Source organism: Vulpes lagopus, chromosome 23 (genome assembly GCF_018345385.1).
Source record: "Vulpes lagopus strain Blue_001 chromosome 23, ASM1834538v1, whole genome shotgun sequence".
NCBI lineage: Eukaryota > Metazoa > Chordata > Mammalia > Carnivora > Canidae > Vulpes > Vulpes lagopus.
The window spans coordinates 44,407,501-44,429,468 of NC_054846.1; the positions used below are offsets into that span (position 1 = coordinate 44,407,501).

At 46.2% G+C, this 21,968-nt stretch overlaps 1 protein-coding gene and 1 long non-coding RNA gene across 11 annotated transcripts in view; one reads left to right on the forward strand and one right to left on the reverse strand.

The window, feature by feature from the left end:
* The window catches only part of LOC121481679, a 4,724-nt gene extending 2,843 nt beyond the window's left edge, over positions 1-1,881 (reverse strand). The window contains exons 1-2 of the long non-coding RNA XR_005985356.1: positions 1,750-1,881; positions 1,452-1,520 (exon numbers count right to left, since the gene is read on the reverse strand). This is a non-coding gene — a long non-coding RNA (uncharacterized LOC121481679). The remainder of the gene's footprint in view (positions 1-1,451; positions 1,521-1,749) is intronic.
* Positions 1,515-21,968, forward strand: part of E2F7 (E2F transcription factor 7) — a 39,629-nt gene continuing 19,175 nt past the window's right edge. Inside the window, exons 1-8 of one of the 10 annotated variants that reach the window (XM_041739230.1) lie at positions 1,515-1,849; positions 4,412-4,504; positions 9,842-9,913; positions 11,891-12,169; positions 15,143-15,311; positions 19,627-19,917; positions 21,279-21,437; positions 21,799-21,815. In XM_041739230.1, coding sequence (XP_041595164.1) covers positions 4,412-4,504; positions 9,842-9,913; positions 11,891-12,169; positions 15,143-15,311; positions 19,627-19,917; positions 21,279-21,437; positions 21,799-21,815 — 1,080 coding nt within the window. In that variant the 5' untranslated portion in view covers positions 1,515-1,849. Of the gene's footprint in view, positions 1,850-3,023; positions 3,156-3,373; positions 3,551-4,411; positions 4,505-9,841; positions 9,914-11,890; positions 12,170-15,142; positions 15,312-19,626; positions 19,918-21,278; positions 21,438-21,798; positions 21,816-21,968 lie in introns of those variants that run through there. The other 9 variants (XM_041739233.1, XM_041739229.1, XM_041739232.1 and 6 more) reach the window with 9 other exon arrangements.

Genomic DNA, 21,968 nt, shown 5'->3' on the forward strand with positions numbered 1-21,968 from the left:
TCGAAAGGTAGGGTGCATCAAAAATAAATGCAAAATGGATGAAAGACCTAAATGTGAGATAGGAAACCATCAAAATCCCAGAGGAGAACACAGGCAGCAACCTCTCTGATCTTGGCCATAGCAACTTCTTACCAGACACACCTCACTGGAGGCAAGGGAAACAAAAGCAAAAAATGAACTATTGGTACTTCATTAAGATAAAAAGCTTCTGCACAGTGAAGGAAACAATCAAAAACTAAAGGCAACTTACGGAATAGAAGATACTCGCAAATGACATATCTGATAAAGGGTTTGTATCCAAAATCTATAAAGAACTTACCAAACTCAACACCCGAAAAACAAATAATCCAGTTAAGAAATGGGCAGAAGACACGAATAGACATTTTTCTAAAGAAGACATCCAGATGGCTAACAGACACATGAAAAGATGCTCAACATCGCTCATTATTAGGGAAATACAAATGAAAACCACGATGAGATCCGCCTCACACCTGTCAGAACAGCTAAAATGAACAACACAGGAAACAACAGATGTTGGTGAGGATGCGGAGAAAAGGAAAAGGGAACCCTCTTGCGCTGTTGTGGGAATGCAAGCTGGTGCAGCTGCTCTGGAAGACAGAATGGAGGTTCCTCAAAAAGTTAAAAATAGGACTACCAGCGATCGCACTACTAGGGATTTACCCAAAGGACACAAAAATACAGATTCGCACCCCAATGTTTATAGCAGCATCATCAACAATAGCCAAACTGTGGAAAGAGCCCAAATGTCCATCTGTTCGTTAATGGATAAAGAAGATGTGCTACACCACACACACACACACACACACACACACACACACACACACACACAGAGGAATATTACTCAACCAACAAAAAGAATGAAATCGGGCAGCCCGGATGGCTCAGTGGTTTAGTGCTGCCTTCAGCCCAGGGCCTGATCCTGGAGACCCAGGATCGAGTCCCACGTTGGGCTCCCCACATGGAGCCTGCTTCTCCCTCTGCCTGTGTCTCTGCCTCTCTCTCTCTCTCTGTGACTATCATAAATAATAAATAAAAATAAAATAAATAAAACTGATCTATCATTAAAAAATTTTATTACTATTGTTTTTTTTTCTATAATATTTCCATGTTGGCCTTTTAAATAGGATCTGTTTTTTTTTCTAGGCTGTATTTGTCAGCAACCTAAACAGAGTACAAAGTGAAGGACTTGACTGAGCGTTCTAAATTCTGCAGATGGTGCATTAAAAAAAAAAAAATATATATATATATACATATATATGGGAAGTGAAGAGTGGAGAGCAGAGCACTAGCTACGGAAAGGATAAAGAGAATTATATATATATATTTATGTATAAAGAGAAGTAAATGATTTGTAGGGCAGTGTCTGTTAGATATGCTTTCAAAAGGCTGCCTCAAATCCCAATAGCAGGACATCCTACAACATGACCTACCAGGATTCCTCAAAAGCATGGAGGAGACCGTGTCCCGCCCAGCCTGGCCACTGAAGGTAATGCGGCATCCTGGAACAGACAGTAGGAAACAGGTAAGGAAATGTGAATATCGACCCCAGTTAAGCATAACATGTCATTACCGGTTGATTAATCCCAACAGAAGCACCACACAAATATAAGGCGCTAGTAAGCAGGTACAAGTGGGTGCAGGGGAGATGGGCCCTAGGCCTCCTGTCTTCTCAACCTCACAGGTTTTCAACCTGCAAACCTGAACCTGCGGTAGCAACAGCTCACACACCCCGCCCAGCTGCCTCCGTCCGGGTTCATCTTCCCAAAAAGAAACTAAGGCTGAAAGGCGGAGGCGCTGCTGCGGATCCGGGCTTCCCGGGACGGGCTAGGTAAGAAGGCTTTTGGCCCTTCACTACTGGCGACGTTCTTACAAAGGAACACCACCAGAAAACTTTTCAGGATTTACCAAAAAAAAGAAAAAAGTAAAGAAAAAACCAGCTGGTGCGGCTTGCAGTGCAGGGTCCTGGGCTACCCGGCGCGCCATCTGCTCGAGCGGCCCGGCCTGGCAGCCGCGGGGTCCCCCGCGCAGGGCGAGGACGTTCGCCGGGACAGGCCCGGACCAATTCGCCGGCGCCCGGGGGGCGGGGGGGGGGGGGCGAGGGGGCAGAGGGGGGAGGGGGGGCGAGGGGGCAGAGAGGGTGGGGGTGGGGACCCGGGGGCTGGGGGGCGGGGGAGACCGCCCCGGGGGCGGGGGGATCGTGTTCTCCAAACTCCATCTGGCCGCCCCTCCCGGGCGGTGCCCGCAGTCTCCCAGCGCGGCAAGCCCGGGCAGCCGGCGGGCCTTTTATGCATAACAAAAGCGCCCTCCTCCCCCTCCTCTCCTGCGTCTCCTCCCCCCTCTGCTCTCCCCCTCCCCTCTTCCCTCCCTCCCCCTCCTCCCCCTGCTCCCCCCTTCTCCTTCCCTCTCCCCCTTCTCTCCTCCTCTCCCTGCTCCCCCTTCCCCTCCTCCCTCTCCTCTCCCCTGCTCTCCCCCTCCCTCCCCTGCTCTCCCTTCCCCCTCCCTCTCCTCCCCCTCCCTCCTCCCTCCCCCTGCTCTCCCTCCTCTCCTCCCCTCCCCCTGCTCTCCTCCCTCCTCTCCTCCCCCTCTCTCCCCCTCTCTCTCCCCCTCCCCCTCTCCTCCCCCTCTCTCTCCCCTCCCCTGCTCCCCTCCTCCCCCTCTCCTCCCCCTCCCTGCTCTCCCCTCCTGTCCTCCCTCTCCTCCCTCTCTTCCCTCCCCTGCTCTCCCCCTCCCTCCCCCCCTGCTCTCCCCTCCTGCCTCCTCTCTCCTCTCCCTCCCCCTGCTCTCCCCCCTCTCCTCCCCCTCCCCCTGCTCTCCCCTCCTGTCCTCCCTCTCCTCCCTCTCTTCCCCTCCCCCTGCTCTCCCCCCTCTCCTCCCCCTCCCCCTGCTCTCCCCTCCTGTCCTCCCTCTCCTCCCTCTCTTCCCCTCCCCCCTGCTCTCCCCCTCCCCTCCCTTCCTCTCCTCCTCCCTCTCCTCTGCTCCCTCCTGCTCCTCCCTCTTCTTCTCCCTCTTCTCCTCCCCCCTGCTCTCCGTCCCCTCCCCGTCCCCTCCCGCTGCTCTCTCCCCTTCCCCCTCCCCCGCCCCTCCCCCCTTCCCGCGTCCGCGGCAGGAACGGGCTCGCGGCCCGAGGTTTCCAGGTACCCGGAAGGGGGCGGGGGCGAGGCGGCAGCGCCGGGCGGCGGCGGGCAAGAGGCGCGGCGCGGGGCGCCAAGACCCGGGGGGCGGGGAGCCGGGCCGTGCCGCCTCGCCATTGGCTGGGGCCGCCCGCCGCCCGCCGCCGATTGGAGGGTTCTCAAATTCGGGCTCAAGGCGCCAGTGGAGGTGTTTTCGCGGGGACCGCGGCCGGGGGCTGGAGCGGCGGCGCGGCCGGACGCCGCGGGGGCCCCGCCACTCGGGGCGCTCGGAGCGGGGTCTGCGCGCCTCCCCGCCCGCCCGATGCCGCCGCCCGCCCGCTGACCGCTCGCCGCGCTGCTGCCGCGCCCGCCTGGATCGCGGGGGCCCGGGGGCAGGAGGCCTCCTTCCCACGGTGGGGGTGAGCGGCGGGCGCGGGGGGCACGAGAGGCGCGGAGCCCGCGGGGGGCGGGCGCAGGGTCGCGGGGACCCCGGGGGGGCACGGGGGGCGCAGGGGTCGCGGGAGGCGCAGGGATCGCGGGGGGCACGGGGACCCTGGGGGACGCAGGGACCGCGGGGGGGCGGGGGCGTCGCGGGGACCCCGGGGGGCGCAGGGGGTCGCGGGGGGTCGGGGGTTTGCGGGGACCCCGGGACCCACCCGGCGGCCGTCCCGCCTCCCGTGCGGCTGCTGGTGGGGATCGGGGATCGAGGCCTCGCGGCGCGGACCGTCGGGGTTCCAGCCCCCCTCCCGCGGAGCCCTGGAAGGGACTGGCCTTCCCTGCCATCTGAGGGGCTCGTTGCGCCCCTTGATCCTGGGGTTTGCTCGGGGGCCGGGAACGGGCTGCGGAGAAGCCGGGTGGGTTCCCGGCCGCTCAGGTTCCCTCCCCGCCCCCCATTCAAAACCCCCCTCGGAGCCGGATTCCTCCCAGTTCTTTGCGCCAAAATTAACTGACCCAGGAGACCCTGTACTTTCTGACAGATCTGCCCTACACTCTCCGGACTTGGTAACTTTGTTTTGTGCTGTTGCTTTTCGTAAAAAAAAAAAAAAAAAAAAAATCGCATTTTTGTCGATTTTTTTTTCATCCCAGGTTTTTAAGTAATTTCCCAGCGCACTTTAAATGTTCGTGTTCATTCATGTGCTTCAGAGTTGGGGGGGGCGGCTTTACTCCTGGGAAGGTGTGAAGTTCACGTTCATGAGCAAGTAACAAAGAGGTATCTTTTTTTTTTGGAGGAGAAAATATCTGATTGTAAGATCATTCTGTAATGTAATTGTGCATTTCAGATGGAGGTTAACTGTTTAACCCTAAAAGACCTGATCAACCCCAGGCAGTCCAGACTAGATTTTGCAATCGAAGATGGGGACAATGCGCAAAAGGTAAGTGCACTTAACAACCTTAAAGCTCTAACGTATTTAGGATGGCGATGTCGAATTCAATGAAGTGTTCCAGCGTGCCATTTGTACTTGCCTTTTAAACATCATAATTTCGATGAACGTTATAGAAATGTATTTTTTTAAAAAGGTTTTATTTATTTATTCATGAGAGACACACAGAGAGGCAGAGACACAGGCAGAGGGAGAAGCAGGCTCCATGCAGGAAGCCCGACGTGGGACTGGATCCCTGGACTCCAGGTTCACACGCTGGGCGGAAGGGGGCGCTAAACCGCTGAGCCACCCAGGCTGCCCAGAAATTACTTTTTTAAAAAATGGAGGCATCCAAACCATTATTGTTGAGTTTCTCACTCATTGTGCAGTGGGAAGAGGCTAAGTTAGATGTAATGTTGGAACCAGTTTATATGAATCGAAGATGTGCTGCAATCAAAAGTTTATAATACTTAGAGTTGTCAAGAGTGGAATTAGGTAATGCTGTGCAGGAATGGTAGAAGCCTCAGTTCCCAAGAAAATAGACCTTATACTGTAGATGCTGGATTGTGAAAGTGCTGTGAAATGTTCTTCACACCGATGAACCAGCACCTAGCGGCTGTTCCATTCACCCAAAATTATGACTCTGTGCCCTTCTTTGATATATAGGGAGATAAAATGACTTAGCTCACTAGCATACTCTGAATATTCAACAGTGCTCCTGCTGGTTTTGTACTAAGCCTTTCCCTCCCTTTTTGTATCCCTTGTGATTTTTAAGACCTTGGCTGTGCCTTCAAGAAACATAATGAAATAAAGTGGCCATAGTAATGTCCAAACTGTCACCATATCGGCTGCACTCACCAGCCAGTGCCCTACTGAAAAGGTGAATGTGTAAGCTCGTTAGTGAATGTGTAAGCATTTTTAGGCAGAAGTCAAGTAGATAAATCCAGAAACTTTGGATACAAATAGGAGCATAGCAACTTACTTCGGCATTGAACTTCTCTGGGTTCCTGGTATTATTTTCAGGTTTAGTATCAGTAGTGAAACTGCCAGGTTGCAAAGTACCTGTTATGTGGACCTTTGAAGAATGCTTGACAGCTGATAACTTTGGATAGGTGTGCTGTTGTATGTTTTTTGTAGATTTCTATTCCTAGCACTCAAAAATTTTTTCTTAGGAAAAGAAGTATACCAGAACATTACTGTTCTCAAGAGGACTTTCTAAAAATGATCTATAAGCCGTGTGAGGATGGAAATACCCAGACTTTGAAATGTATAATCAAAGTTTTGGCTTTGATTAGTTTCAGAGCTAAACTCTTTGTTTTCTTCTATAATTTGGATGGGACAGCCTTGAAGGAATGTGTATACATTTATATAAAGCCTGAGTCAGTGTCCACTTCTTTACTTCTGGGTCAGTGATTTTTTATTAAGTGCCTTCCACAAGGGCACTCTACTCTAGTTAGCATCAGTGAGTGCTATGTCCCCTTGAACTTTGACATTTTAATGCTTGTAGAGAGAAACTCAAATTGCTCAAAAGAGATCGGAAAAGCAGTTAAAATGTCTGAAATGGAATGTATGAGCAGGGATTATTTCACCTCTCAAAGAGAAGGCAAGGGATGAGAACAGTGCTTCTGTCCAGATATTGGGGGGCATGGGTTGTCTCCTTTTTACTTTGCTATCTAGTGAAGGAAGGAGGATTTTAGGGATGGTGAGAACATGGGATTTGCAGTAACATAGATCTGGGTTTGATTTCCCGCTCTGCCATTTATTAGCTCCATAATCTCGAACTAGTGTTTTTTTTCGGTCACTCAGTAAATATTGATGTTCCAGGTGCTGGGATACAGTGGTTTAGGTTGCCTCACCTCTCTCAAGCCTGTTTTTTCCCTTCTGTAAATCAGAGCTACTAAATAGCACCTCCCTCTTCAGGTGTTTGTAAAGCACCCAGGAATACACACTGTTGGCGCTGTCCTCGGTGGTACTGACAACTCAGAGACAAACACGTAGGCCCCTGCTCTCACTTCCCTGGGAGACTTTCAGGGTCTCAGTTGCAAAACTAACCAACTGATTGGTAAGTGCCATCATAGGACCAGGGGCAAAATGTTTGGCAAAATGAAGAAGGACGAAATAAATTCACAGGGAACCTGGGGAGATTTGGGAAGCTTCACAGCAGAGGTAACATCTGGACTAAGCCTCAATGGCTGAGGATGTTCAACCTACAAAAAAACAAGAGTGAGCGAGATGGAGATGGAAGGCAGAGGAAACAGCATGAGGTGTAGGTATTCAAGAAATGTTCAAGATATTCAGTGGCCAGAAGCTAGTCGTGCTGAAGTGCTCCTTTGAAACCCTCTGAGAGATGCCTGGTACAGCGTTTTATGGGTCAGCTGGCATTTAAAGAAATTCTTTTTCCTGACTTTCTGCATGTTGGTCAACAATTCTGAGTACTGTATTATGCATGCATCTGCTTGCTACTTGAGAATTTTTTTAAACATGTAAGAGTTTTCAATCACCCAAATCTACAGAACCTGGTTATGAGATAATAAACAGACTCTCCTCTTAAGTTATTTATGGCTCATTTAGGGAGACCAAAGGAAGAAAATGGATGGTTTGCACACATGGGTGAGCAATAAGGATTGAGCTGTTGGGGTGCTTTGGGAAGGAGATAACAGCTCAACAAGCCAGGGCTTGAAGAAATGAAAGCTAACTTAGGCAAGTGGACAGGAGGGGAACCAGTAAGAAGTAGAAATGAGCAAGTACATTTGGGGACAGTGGCCAGACTTGGTGAGCACTGATTTTCTTTTAAGGTCATTCACCACTTTTAAGAGTGATGAAGAAAAAAGATGTTTGATTTGAAATATGTGTTTGTACCTGTGGGATTATAGGTAGATAAATATGTGCAGGAGGCATTGGTTGCCTGGTTTTAGAATTCATGAGAGGTCCTAGCCAGATACAAATGTGGGAATGGCCAACATACAGGTTGGTTTTATTTAGTTTTTAAATTCTTTTTAAATATATTTTTTTAATTTATTGGGATGCCTGGGTGGCTCAGCGGCTGAGCGGCTGCCTTTGGCTCAGGGCATGATCCCAGAGTCCCGAGATCGAGTCCCGCATCGGGCTCCCTGCATGGAGTCTGCTTCTCCCTCTGCCTGTGTCTCTGCCTCTCTCTCTCTCTCTTCTGTGTGTCTCATGAATAAATAAATAAAATCTTTAAAAAAGATCTTTTATTTATTCATTGGAGAGAGAGCACAAGCGAGAAAGTGAGCAGGGGCAGAGGGAGAGGGAGAGGCAGACTCCCCACTGAGCAGGGTACCTGATGCAGGGTTCGGTCCCAGGACCCCGGGATCATGCCCGGAGCTGAAGGCAGACACTTAACCGACTGAGCCACCCAGGTGCCCCATACAGCTTGGTTTCAGAGCCATGTATGTGAGCGTGGGTAAACTATCCCAGAGAGCGCGAACAGAGAAGAGTGGAGGGCGGAGGCTGTAAGAGTGGAAGAAGAGGAACCAAGGAAGGAGACTGAGAAGAAGCAGTCAGAGAAGTGGGAAGAGAACCAAGAGAGAAAGTGTGCCATTTCCGAAGGGCTGCGTGTTTGTAGAGCACAAGGTCAGCAGTCACTGCGGTGAGGTTAAGTGAGGAATCGCGCTATTGATTTGGCAAGTGAGAGTGGGCTGGGTGAGAGCAGTGGAGCAGAACGGCCTGGTGGTTGAGGAACCCCTGGGAGATGGGCAGGAGAAAGCCCTTGGTGTGGATTACGCATTCTAGAACGTGCTCTGATTGGAAGGAGAGTAGTTGTCTGATAGCTAGCAGGAGGCCTTCCTAACATGCGGTCTTCGCAGCGAGCCCCGAGCCATCGGTGGGGTTTCAGCAGATAGTGGACAAGGTAATGGGGTAGGGCAGGTTCGAAGAAAAGCAAGTGTGCCGTGGGCACGTGCGGAAATGGGCTCGATCGAGATGGACCTGGAAGAGCAGCTGGCCAAATGTCGCCAAGGGCCTGGACAAGGCTGACAGCTGGATGTGCTCCTTTGAGGGGCCGAGTTCAAAGCTGTGTGAGACACCCGGGCCGGGCCGTCCCAAGTGCAGAGCCCACGGCCCTGGATGCCAGGCCCAGGCGCGATGCTGACCGCGAGGTACAGGCCGCCCTCGCCGTGGTGCCCAGTGCCGTGCCTGGGGCGCCCGGGGGTGGGAGGGGCGGTGGGAGCACACAGATCCGCAGCACCGCCTCCGGGGGGCTAGCACATCACCCCACTGCCATCTAGGATGACCCGCACAGTCCTTCCCGCGTCGGGCCAGGGGCCAGGGGTCCGGCCTTTCCGTCACTGCTGCCTTTGCCGGCATCATGACAGGCCAGGCCCCCCAGAGGCTGTGATCCTGGAGGAGTCACCCTCTCAGCCCAGAGCCTCCGGCAAGGGCTGCCTATCCGCCTCCCTTCGGCGGCCGGGGAAGGAGTCCTGGATCCCCAAGGAGATCTCCGTGCATCCCTGTGGCCACCGATGGCGGGCCGGCCTTGCTGGAACCCTCGCTTCAGCTGGGACCCCTTCTTTTATTGATAGGGAGACTTGGGCCCAGACAGAACACACAATGGGTCCCGTATCAAAAAGACACAGAGCTGAGATAAAAACCACGTTTCCAAATTCTGATTCCCTTCCCACTTACTCACGGGGTCAGGACTGCGTTAGCCAGACAGGTACAGCAGGGTGCACTTGAGTGCAGTGGCCTTTCTGCCCATCTGAGATCTCAGAATGCAAATCTGGGTGGCATTTTTTTTCTCTTTTGATGTGGAGGTGTGGTCAATCACAACCTCGCAGGTAACCTAACTGCCCTCCTGCTTTAAGTTTTACTTAAACTGCAGTGAAAATATATCGAAGTGTTGGAGGAAGTAATCCACCTAAAGTGTTCCTCTGTAGGGAAAAAGCAGGAGCTCCTCATTCCTATGAGTAGAGGCAGGCACCCTAGAGGCAGTGCAGGAGGAGGGTGGGTCTGTCCACCTCCAGAGCCGGGGCCACACCCTCTGCCACAGGATATTTTTTGGAAAACTGGTTTATCAAGGCATGGTGTCCTTTCAGCATCTGTAAGGGGAAAGGCACTGGGCCAAAAATTGTGAGGAATGAGACCTGTGGAACTTGCTCCCCGACCTCCAGAACTGCACGGTCTCATTAGTGAGTCAAGGTACGCACCAAAGAAAGTTAAATGGCCAAGTGACGTGCTGCATTGCATTAGCTCTGAGTGCCAGAATGAACAGTAATAAAGAAGGGGAGGGAGGGGAGCAGGGAACAGCTGAGTTTTATTGAGAGCTCACTAAAAGCCAGGAATTACTCTAATTACCCTCAACGTTGGTATTTTTATGAACTTCATTTCCAGTTGAGAGAATTAAGATACAGTGAAGACAAGCAGCTTGCCCACGCTCCCGCTGCTGATAGGTGGCAGAGGCAGGTAAGCTGGGCCCAGAGCCTGCATGCAGAACTACTTCCCCATACCACCTCTCCGTAGGTGCCAGTGGGGATCAGTGGCCTGCTGGGTGCCTTTTGTTGGAGCTGTGATGATGACCTCCCAGTGTGCACCCAGGACAAGATCATTTCTAGATGCAAGATTTCAGAAACCTGCTGTCAGCTGTTTCTTGCTTACCAATGACTTTTATACTGAATGAAGGTCATATGTGACCTTGGCAAGTTACTTCTCTGTGCCTCAGTGTCTTCATCTGTAGGCTAGAAAAATAATAGCAGCTAGATCACAGGATTGGATGAGGAGCTAATAGATGGAGAGTGCATAAAATGGATAATAAACACTCAATACCTTCCCTTCAGAGTTCCCTTTTAGAAGACTTCATCAGAATTGCACACTAGGAGGGACGTGTCAAAAGATATGCATAGAAGCAGTGCTGGCTGCTTACTGCTGCTGGGGTGGGAAATCATCACCCCCATCCCACCTCCCTTCTTTCCAGTGACACCAGGGCAGAGCCTCACCGTGGCCAGCTGGCAGCTTCTGCTGATCCAAGTAACCATGAACTCTTGCCTGGAGGTGAATTCTGCTACAGAAAGCAGAGTCTTTTCTGTTTTCAAATGACAAATCCTTATTTTAGGGGGAAGAAGCTTGTTTTCATTACTTGGTAGTTCCAAATGTAGCTTTCATATACTTAACTCCTTGATAGTGGACTAAAGGACATAATAGATGCATCGTTGAGCTTTTCTTCTAATTATCTAAGATGGTCTACTCAAAGTGTGGTCTGAGGGCTTTGGGCTAGTCCACAAACTATTGCTAAACTGCAAAAAAGTAAGAACAGAACTTGAGAGTCAAGCAGTTAGAAAGCTCTGTAGCGATTTGATTTTGCCCCGTATGGTATCAAAGCCTATGATCAGTGGTCTCTTCCTGTTGAACAGGCGTAGATTGTTGGACCAACTCAAATGGAGACTCACAAGTGGTGGAAGTTGCAAATGAGTCCTGTGAAGTTAAACCATGTATCCGTATGTGGGAGTTTAGAAATAAAAAACCCTGGTCCTTCACCATGGACAGTTCGGAAGCTCTGCTCTAGGGAAATAATAGCCCTCCTGGTTGGTTTGAAATGTGGCATTTTGTTGGATACTTTTCCGTAGATCCTGCTACTAATTGCTATATTAGCCCCGCTGAACTACAAAAGCATAGTTGTACTGCACTAGTTAGTGCAAACTTGTAAATAAAGAAGCAATATGGACTCAACTCACAGTTGCCCTCATCATCCCCAGCTATTACAAGTATCTACCAGGGACAGATACACTCATGACTCTGTTTACAGAGATGCCATGAGAAGTATGTTTAAAAACAGTAGCTGAGGGGCGCCTGGGTAACTCAGTCAGTTAGGCACCTGCTCTTGAGTTCACTTCAGGTCATGATCTCAGGGTCCTGGGATCAGCTCCACACTTGGCAGGGAATCTGCTTGAGATTCTCTCTCCCTTCACCCCTCCCCCTTGCTTGCTCTCTCTCTTTCTCTCTCTAAAATAAATAAAGTTTTTTTTAAGCTTTTATTTATTCATGAGAGACACACAGAGAGAGAGAGAGGCAGAGACACAGGCAGAGGGAGAAGCAGGCTCCATGTGGAGAGCCTGATGCAGGACCCGATCAGAGGACCCCGGGATCACAACCTGAGTCAAAGGCAGGCGCTCAACCACTGAGCCACCCGGGTGCTCCTAAATAATTAAATCTTAAAAAAAAAAAAAAAAAATGAAAGCAGTAGGTGATGATCATTTTCTCACTGAACCACTCTTGGATTCCGTGAATCCTCCTATTTTCATTAGTCCTAGCCTGATATTTTTCAGCCCTGAACATAGGGTCTCTTTGTATCTTCATGTCTCGGTGAATCATGGGAACAAAATGCTCTTAGCTTATATCTGCCCTTTCTCTTTCTTGCTAAAAGGTCTTTTTTTTTTTTTTTAATAGGAAAACATATTTGTTGATCGCTCAAGGATGGCCCCGAAGACTCCAATAAAAAATGAACCCATTGATTTATCAAAGCAAAAAATCTTCACTCCAGAAAGAAATCCCATTACTCCAGTTAAGCTTGTTGACCAAAGGCAGCAGACAGAACCATGGACGCCCACAGCTAACCTGAAGATGCTCATTAGTGCTGCCAGCCCGGACATAAGAGACCGGGAGAAGAAAAAGGGACTGTTCAGACCCATTGAAAACAAGGATGATGCCTTTCCAGACTCCCTGCAGGTAAACAGGCTGCACTCCTCAGGCTTTACAGAATTTTTAAATTTTTACTTGATTATTGACATGTCATAAAATTCTCCACTATTCAGTTATTCTTGAGCCAAAAGCGATATTAAACTTAATGTCTCTCTCTCTCTCTCTCTCTCTCTCTCTTTACTTTTTTTGCTATTGGGGTGGTTTAATAGCATGTCAAATGTCTGTAATGGTAAAATGCCTTTAGGTAGGTAGGCAGTATCTTTCATCTACAAATCCCTGCTTATAGATATCAAAATATATCAAAACTTAATATCTTATTTATAGCTGAAATGGAATTCTGTCTCATTTTTTTCATAATGAATGCTTTTTTCTCTTCTGTATGCTACTGCCTTGACTACTCCCAGTACACATTTTTAAAATGGTCATTTTAAAAGCCAAACCATTTAGTAAGTTTGATTCAATGAAGAAGTGTGGATTTTTTTTTTAATGCTGCTGCAAATTGTAATTTTGTTTTGACTTTGAGGGAAATTTCATTATTTTTATATATGTTCAGTTCTTTAGTTTGAGGCCTTAAAGTTAAATCATCTTTAAGTTATCTGTCCTCTGGAGAACCAGGGCTATAGAATAAACAGTATATATATATATACACACTTAAAAAAATTAATGGTCAATAATTTTCACTCTCCCATCAAACTTTTTCCAAGATTTGTTTAGAAAAGTTAGTTATTTCTCCATTTTTCCTCCTTTTGGGGATTTTTTGTGCTATAAAAATTACCAAAATGAAGAAATTGGAACAGGAGAAGAGAAAAAGATGTCCTGAATCTGATTTTTGCATGTTAAAGATATTACGTACATGATAAGTATATTTTATATGACCAAATATTCTATCAAAAGGTAGTGAAGAATCAATTTAAAGAAGATATTCCTCAGTAATTTTTAAGACTATAAAGGGATTCTATGCCCCAGAAGTTTGAGAACTATTGTTCTTGAGTATATACATCTAGTAGTGAAATTATTAAGTCATTGGATATGCAAATATCCAAAGTAATTGCTTTCCCAAGTGCTGTTTTCATCCACCAATAATACATGAACATTTGTTGATCCACATCTCCTCTGACGCTGTTGACACTGTCAAATTTATTAATTTCTGCCAATCTAATGGGTATACAGTTGTGTATTTTTGTGGCAGTCGTTTGCTTTTCCTTGGTTACTAATGCATCTAAGCCCTTTTCCACATGTTTACTGGCCACCATGTTTTTTTCCCCTCTTTTGTGAAGTGTCTGTTCATATTTTTTGCTGATTCTTATTGGGTTCTTTTTTTACCATGCTGATATGTAAGAGTTTATTGTATAATCTTGAAAACAAACCTTTTTGTGTTCAATGTATTACATTTCAATTTGGTGCTTGTCTTTTTTGACGTTGCTTGTAATCAGTTGTCCCCGCCGTACTATTTATGCAGTCCTTCCTTCTTGTTCTCCTAAGTTGGTAGTGCTATCTCTGTCATCTGTTTCTTGGCTGTCTTCTGTTCCGTTGGTCAATCTGTGCATCCCTACACCAATACCATGTTTTAATAAGGCTTGATATCAGGTAAAGCAAGACTCACCTTATTTTGCTTCAGAGTGTGTGGGCTATTCTCTGCTTTTTGTTTTTCTGTATATACTTCAGATCGGATTTTAATTGGGATTGCATTGCATGTAGATTAACTTGAGAAGAATAAACCTGTTTATGATACTGAGCCCTCCTATCCATGAAGATAGTATATTTCTCTAAGTTTTGAGTGCTTTTTTCTAAGATCTAAGTTTTAATATTTTATACAAATAGATTTTTGCTAGATTTGTTCCTAAAAACGTCATCATTCTTATTGCTGTTGTAATTAATATCTTTTCATTTCATTTTCTGTTACTACTGTATGGCAACACGGGTGGCTTTTTAAATGTAGTTTTGCTTTTACAGCTACCTTGCTGAGTTCACTTATTATTTTTCATAAGTCGCCTAAGATACTTACGAGTTTTATATGTAAACAGTTCTGTCTTCTGCAGGATGAAAGGTTTGCTTATTCTTTTCTAATCCCTTACCTCACTTTCTTTTTCTTGTCCTCATGCACCGGCTAGGATCTTCAATATGATGTAGAAGAGGAACAGTGATAATGGGCACCCTTATCATTTTCTGGATTTTGAGGGAATGCTTCCAAGATTTTCCCATTAAGACATGTGTTTGCTGTTGGGTTTTTATTGGTACACTTTTTACTAAAGAGGTTCTCCGTTTCTAGTTTTCTTAGGCATTTTTGAGAATCATGAATGGGTGTTAAATTTAGCAAATGCTTTTTCTGAAGCCATTAAGATCATCATATCACTTTTCTCCTTGAATTTGTTCATTGAAAAGCCTTTTACTTTCTCAGGCTTGAATTGAGCCTTTTTCAAATGTGGGTTGATGAGACAAGGACACTACTTTAGTGTACTTAAAATAAAGAATAAGGAGCAGTAAGATTTAGCTGCCCTTGTTCAATTCCATCAACCCTTAGCCAGTTGTAAAAATAAAACACTTTGGTGACACAGTGCACGCCAGTGATCTCAGACATTTATGTCAATAGAAATCACCCAAGATCTAGATTCTGATATGTCAAGTCTGGGATGCGGCTTGAGATTCTGTATCTAACAAGCTCCTGGTGATGCTGACCTAGTGAGCACATTAGTAGCGAGGGTGTAACAAGCCATAAACAACTTCGTTTTTCATTTTTTCAGCTTTTAACCGAAAGACTCATCCTCAAGTTTCAAAGGAGAAAAAATTCAGTCCAAAGAAAACAATCAGTAAAATGTAAAGAAAATTGGAGTAGGAAATTTCGTATTTTAACCAGAATCTAGGATGGTATGGACTGGGACATCCCCCTCAATTTGCCAATAACTCATTCTCACTTCTCTATGCATTTCTCTTCCATTTTTCATGCAATTTCTCTGTTAGGAATTAACTGTGACATCTCTCCCTTTTGTCTGCCTTTTATAGCTTGATGTTGTTGGAGACAGTGCTGTGGACGAATTTGAAAAACAACGGCCGAGCAGAAAACAGAAAAGTCTAGGACTCCTGTGCCAGAAGTTTCTAGCTCGCTATCCAAGCTATCCCTTGTCAAGCGAGAAAACAACCATCTCTCTAGATGAAGTTGCTGTCAGTCTTGGTATGTATCATCAGATTACCTAGAGGCCTGTCTATAGCCACAGTGGGAAACTGGTTTCCTTGGGCAGGCCAAAGTCTTCAGATGGCTTCTCTAAGTAAAGAGCGGACTCCAAGCAGTAAGGACAGAGGAACGAGTTGAGCTTCCTTCTGTCATCGAATTTTTCATCCTTATGCATAGGATTCCAGGGAGTCTTCTAGGCCTGAGGGTCAAACAAAAAAAATTTTTTTTCTAACCTTATAAAATATTTGTATAAAAGACTCACATTAAAAATTAATATATAATTTTAATTTCATATTATTACAGACAAGATAAAAATTAAAAGTATCTTGCTGTTTGTCCTTAATAATGCTTCTGAGAGTTCAGACCTGGCATTATTTCTGTTAATCAAACAGGATTTGAGAGCAAGAGCATTAGATTTGAAGCAATAGACTGTGATATTCACAGTGCACCTGCCAAACTAGGAGAAGCACATCTGGACATAGCTGAAACAGCTAAACCTTATAACAAAGAGGAGGAGTGCATGTGTTCACACGGCTTGGGTGTGTGTAATGTGCAGTGGTGTTTGGGTTGTAAGTAAGTAGACTGCTGCCTCAGAATAGAGACCCCTAGTGGACATTGCAGTTCGTCTCAGGGTAAACCTATTGTTGACAGTAATTAGCAGAAATCACAGTGATTTGAAGGTCTGCGATGTCCCCTTAAAAAATGAGGTTGTACATACAGATAAAAAGAAAAAATCAACTAAACAGGCCTTATGATACATTATATTTTTAATTTTTTTTTTGGTTCTCTTTCTTCCCCTAGCCCTGAGAAATGTGCCCCAGTAGATGATTGTCAATCTGAATTACTCAAACTGATGACTAAAAATATTTTAGTTACTGGAAACTGAGATAATAAGGAAGCAGTGGGTTGTGATAGAAAGACCATGGGCTGGGCTTTGGGTCGGATGGGGCTGGGTTTGAAGCCCAGCCCTCCAATTTATAAGCCATGAGAGTTTTAAAAAGTTAATTAACCTTTTCCTGTCTATAACGTAAGGATCATAGCACCTACCGTTGCAGAAACGTAGCAAAGTTGGGGATAATGTTAGCAACATGCCCAGCTCGGGACCTAGCCTGGGTAACTCTGTGACGTGGAACAGTTTCTGTTCAACTCTTACTAGATCTCTCTGCCCTCCCCAGATTGCCCTCTCAGCCTCTAGGAAGAGGAAGTATGGTGCCTCGATTGAGGAGTCCAGAAGTAAAATACAGTATTTGGCATTGGTGCCAATGAAACAAGAAGGGGAATGTGACCCACTTGAATAGAGGCTTAGGATACACCCAAACAAGGCACAGGGTCCTGGAAACTAGTCTTACAGAGGACGAGGGTAAAACAATAGCATGCAGTGTCCTCCCTGGGGTTCGTGAAGCCAGCTTCCTCCACGTACCAGCCTCCATCTGGGTACCTTGCACTTAATGTCCATGCAGGAGATAAAAGGTTGGACGTTAGAAGGCTATGTTTCTGATCCAGGGGTAGGCCTGGGAGGAAGGGCAGACAGGAAACTGGACTCCTACTCCATGTGAGCTGAAGGTGCCCATGTTATGGCTGGTAGGAGCAGAACTCCAGAGATTTTTGCAAATGGCTTCCTAATGCCTCATGATCACCCACTCCTGCCAAATGAACCTGCCATCTCTCTTCACGTGAGGTCCAAAAACTGAGTCCCTTCTTGGACGTTATTTCAGTGGCAACCACTTCTTGGGGTTCAGTCTAAACTCCATGCTGTGTCCCAGGTCACAGCTATAAGAACAGATGCTAACTAGAAATGTTCAGAGCGTTTCAATCGCATTATTTCCCAGATTGTGGTCCCATGTAGATTTGACATGGATATTACAGGTAAGAAGTTAAAGAACTAGAAGTGCCTGGCTCAGGTGGGTGGTTCAGTTGGTTAAGCATCCAACTCTTGATTTTGGCTCTCAGGTCATGATCTCAAGATTGTCAGATTGAGCCCCGAGTCAGGCTCGGTGCTGAGCACTCAGGGGATCTACTTGAGATTCTCTCCCTCTTCCCTGCCCTGCCCACTGCTTGAGCTCGCTCTCGCTCTCTCAAATAAATAATCAATCTTTTTTAAAAAAAAAAAAGAGGTAAAAGAACTAGGAGTGACCTCGGTAAGTGGACAATAGAACAGACTTAGAAATGAATTTATTGGGCTGAGAGATGCTCTTGAGAAGCTCCATCGAGGACTTAGGGAAGCATGATAATAACTGCTAAACCCTTGAGGGCATAACTAATGCCATGACTAGGATTAATAGGATTGTGTTGATACAGAAAGGGAAAAAACCTTCCTGACAGAGCAAGCCACTCAGTAACCTGAAGTTCTTGAGATCTGTGAAATGGAACTTTTTAGTGTACCAGCCAGTAGACCATTAAACTTGGTCCAGATTGAAAAGATGATTATCTAGGCAGGCAGCTACCTCATTGGCTTTTACCAACACCACCTATTAAACACCCATTGTGCACATTAAACATTTATCTTACCCTCCAAGTGGTCAGAATCTTCCTTTATTTTCCCCTTCTTAGGATTTCTATCTACTAGATGGGGATTTAGCAGTTTGTATCTAATACAAAATAACAAAACAGCCCAGCATATGGCTGGCCCTGGGGTGTCTCAGTTGCATTCACATGACATTTCTAATGGGAAGGTTTATAGAATGTTACACTCTAAACAAGATGTGCTAATATATGAAAACAGACTGGAATAAAAAGCCAGGCGGATCTGGACAAGGGACTGCTGACTGCCCCTGCCAGCACCTTCCAGCAGGCATCTGGCACTGAAGCCTGAGCTTCTGAGGGTGAAGAGCTTCTCAGGGTCATGAGCCGAAATGTTCTGTTCTGATTGACTGTGGAATGTGTCTTTATGCATATGATAGAACTTTACTTCACCTCCAAAGTTTCCATCGCAATTTGCTCAATTTCTTTTGTTAAATCCTAGAAAGGCCAGAAGCTACATTCACTGAGTCGGCTCGGATTATATAACCGCTCCTGGCAAGTGAGCAGAAAGAGGGCATCTTTGTAGCTGGACCAGTTTTCTGGGAGCTGCCTGCAGCCTTTTGTTATGGGGACTTAGATGAGAGCAAAGGAGCCAGTGGGTTCCAGAAGCCTTAAGGGCCTGTTGCACAACAGGATGAGTCAGAGGAAAGTTTTAAACTCTGTTTCTGCTGTGACCTCTCATGCTAGCAGGGATTTTAGGTATTTCCAATGGTGTGCAGAAAGCATTTACAAAATAATATACAAACAGTAGATGAAATTCACACCCTGTCTTAGACCTTTTACATTTATGGCCACATTTAATCCTTGTGACCTTATGAGATGAATACGAAAGCACAGAAAGATGAAGTAACTCCCCTGGATCATGCAACTAGTAAGGGATAAAGCAGGGTTGGTTCAGATCCAGGCAGCCTGACCTCAAAGCCCCCATGCATAACGGCTATAAATATTTTTGGTAAATGTGATAGGCAGCTCATAATTCTAGCTATTTTGAGAGCGTTGGGAAAGTGCGTATACAATCGATGAACTTCATGGTCAGCCTGTATTGTACATCAAGAGTCTGTGCTTCACCACTGGACTGTTTGGCCCAAATGCCTGTGAGTGAGAACACAGGGACAGTTATCGGTGGCCAAGATGAACAAAAGGAAACTCGTATGTTGTTCAGCCGTGGCTGTGGCTTCCTCCAGCAACTTGAGAAGGGTGCCTGAGCTCTTGACTCCTGAGTTTCCAATGCAAAATAGGAAACAAAATATTTGCCATCTGTTTTCCTAACTGGTCCATTAAGAGAGTTAAGAAGATAATTATTTCACATCATTCAAACTCCAGGAAGGGAGAGAATTGTCCAAATGAGGTGTCATGCATTGGACACAGTTTATTTTACAGTCTGCATAGTTAGGAATACAAGTCCAAATCAACCAGAAGCGTTCATCAAGTGTCCGTTAGACACAGTTGTACATGTGTTGCTCAATCTCACCTGTTTATCATGCTGAAATGTTTGTGTGGCTTACCTAACAGGTCTAAAGAAAAGACATATTAGTGTTTACGTAATAGAGATAGAACTCTATCATCTGTGTCTGGGTGGGTGTTTTATCCTAGCTCTTGTTGAGGATTGGATCCCAAGAACAAGAAAGAAAAATCATTTCTGTTGCTTGCATCTTTGTGAGTTGAGTTTGTAGAGCATCTGTACTTGCTATTATACGGGATATCATGTAGTTTACAGACATAGTCCAGGCCCCCAAGGAAATTTTTACTCAAAAATGTTTGCCTGCACGATGGTCAACTTTTATTTTTCAAACAGGCGTTGAAAGGAGACGTATCTATGACATTGTAAATGTGTTGGAATCACTGCATCTGGTCAGCCGGGTGGCCAAGAATCAATATGGCTGGCATGGACGGCACAGCCTGCCAAAAACCCTGAGGAGCCTCCAGAGACTGGGAGAGGAGCAGAAATATGAAGAGCAGATGGCACATCTCCAACAAAAGGAGCTAGAGCTGATGGATTATAAACTTGGAGAACGTAAAAAAGATGGCTACCCAGATTCTCAGGATCAGCAGTTACTGGATTTCTCTGAACCCGACTATCCCTCTTGTGAGTGCACTGTAACCACCCAAGTAGTGGCAGAGAGGGAGCGATGGTCTCTTCCGTAGAAATTCACTGCTAAGGTGGGAAATGCCAGACTGATAGCCCAGGAGGGAGATGCCCTCCTGTCTACTGGAGAAAGGGAGACAGATGGCTCCCCAACCGGGCTTCCCACTTGACCTCACGTCAAGCTTATCTAGTGGCAGTTCACTTGGTATTTGGTACGTTTGGACCACAGATCGCTAACAGTGCTCCCAGTTTAGATCGACAGCTCCATGCTGACTTCTGTTTGTGAGCCTGTAAAGAATTTCTACTGTGAAAGAAGTTATCTTTTCAGAGATTTAAATTTTTAAGATTATATTTAGAGTAGATTACTTAGAAGAGAACCTTTTGGGTAGAACTTGATAAGAAAGACCGATAACCCCTCCTGTCATTTGATGCTTTTTAAAAATGTGTATCTATATTGTTCTTCCCTTCCTGTTTTAACCGTGGGCCTCCAGCCTTCTCACCCTGTTCCCCATTGCTAAGATGATAAAGTACAAGTATCACTCACATTTCACTTGCAAATATAATAGGAATGGAAACGTGGGCCTGGTTTTCATTAGATTTACTGCCTCGTGCCTTTTCGCTCCACCCTGTGAGCCAGTTCTTATCCTAGTCACCTGAGGAGACCGCCATCTGTCGGGAATGGTTTGCCTGCCATCTGCAGCAGCACACGTCTGATCAGTGTCTCTCTCCTGTTCATTCATAGCTTATTTCTTCACTTATTTCTGAAAAGCAATGGACGAGGCAAGTGCCTACTGTGTTTCAAATATTCTAGATATTGTGGGCACAGAGATATTAAAAAAAGTTCTTGGCCTTGAGGGAGGAGTTGATGTTCTGAAAACAGTCCCTGAGGTCTGCCCAATCCTACTACCCTTCTGCATTAATCTTTTCAAAAAGTTGCTTCTGGAAAACTAACTCATGGATTGCGTTCTGTGAAGTAGGAGTATAAAGCTTTAAGAGTAGTGTCAAATATGCATTTCAGGGTTTATGCCTACTGTAGAGTAATTTTATAAGCCATGAGAAAATCCGTCTCATTTCTTGGGGTGCCTGGCTGGCTCAGTTGGTAGAACATGCAACTCTGGATCTCGGGGTCATGAGTAGGACCTCCACGTTGGATGTAGAGATAACTTTAAAAAAAGAAAGAAAAGGATAATCCACCTAATTTCTTTACGAGCCATCTTTTTGTAATGTGTGTCCAGTCGGCTTCTGCCTATAACCAGAGTGATCTTTCCATCTGCTATTAGGGTTTGTGGTTCTGGCAGACCCTGAGTACCATCTTTCATGTGGTAAATTGTTTTGATGCTTTCGTTTCATTCCCTTTGTAGCATCTGCAAACAGTAGGAAAGACAAGTCTCTGAGAATCATGAGCCAGAAGTTTGTCATGCTGTTCCTTGTCTCCAAGACCAAGATCATTACTCTTGATGTGGCAGCCAAAATACTAATAGAAGAAAGCCAGGATACACCGGACCATAGTAAATTTAAAAGTAAGGATCTTTACCTAAATCCACTTATCACTACCACAAGGGTAGGATTTCCTATGTGGATGTTTTCTGCCTCTGAGTTTGAAAAAATAATTTTTTTTTCTTCCTGCACCCTTGGGGCTGTGAGAGGTAAGTTAGTAAATACTAGAATCCCCATTAAAGTTCTGTCTGAAGCCTCTTCCCCAGCAGTTGGAGTGGATGGTGGAAGCAGATGCCAGCCCACAGGTGCAGGTCAGGGAGGGTGTAGGACACGTTGCATTTCTTTTTAGTATCGCTGCCTCCAAGACGATATGTCTGAGTTTTCTTTCCCCTTTTTTCCTCACCCCCCCCCCCCCCCCCCCGCCTACTCTCCTGATGGGTGGAGATGAAAGTTGTCTGCAGGTAAGAACCAGAGGAATGACTAGGGTAGGGTAGGGGTGGTGGGACACGGCTGCTGGGCAAGGAGAGAGCTTCCAGGTTTCACACCCAGGGCGGCTTCCTTCTCTGTCAGCCTGGGTGGAGCCAAATAACCTTGGCTGCCGGTAGCCCCTTCAA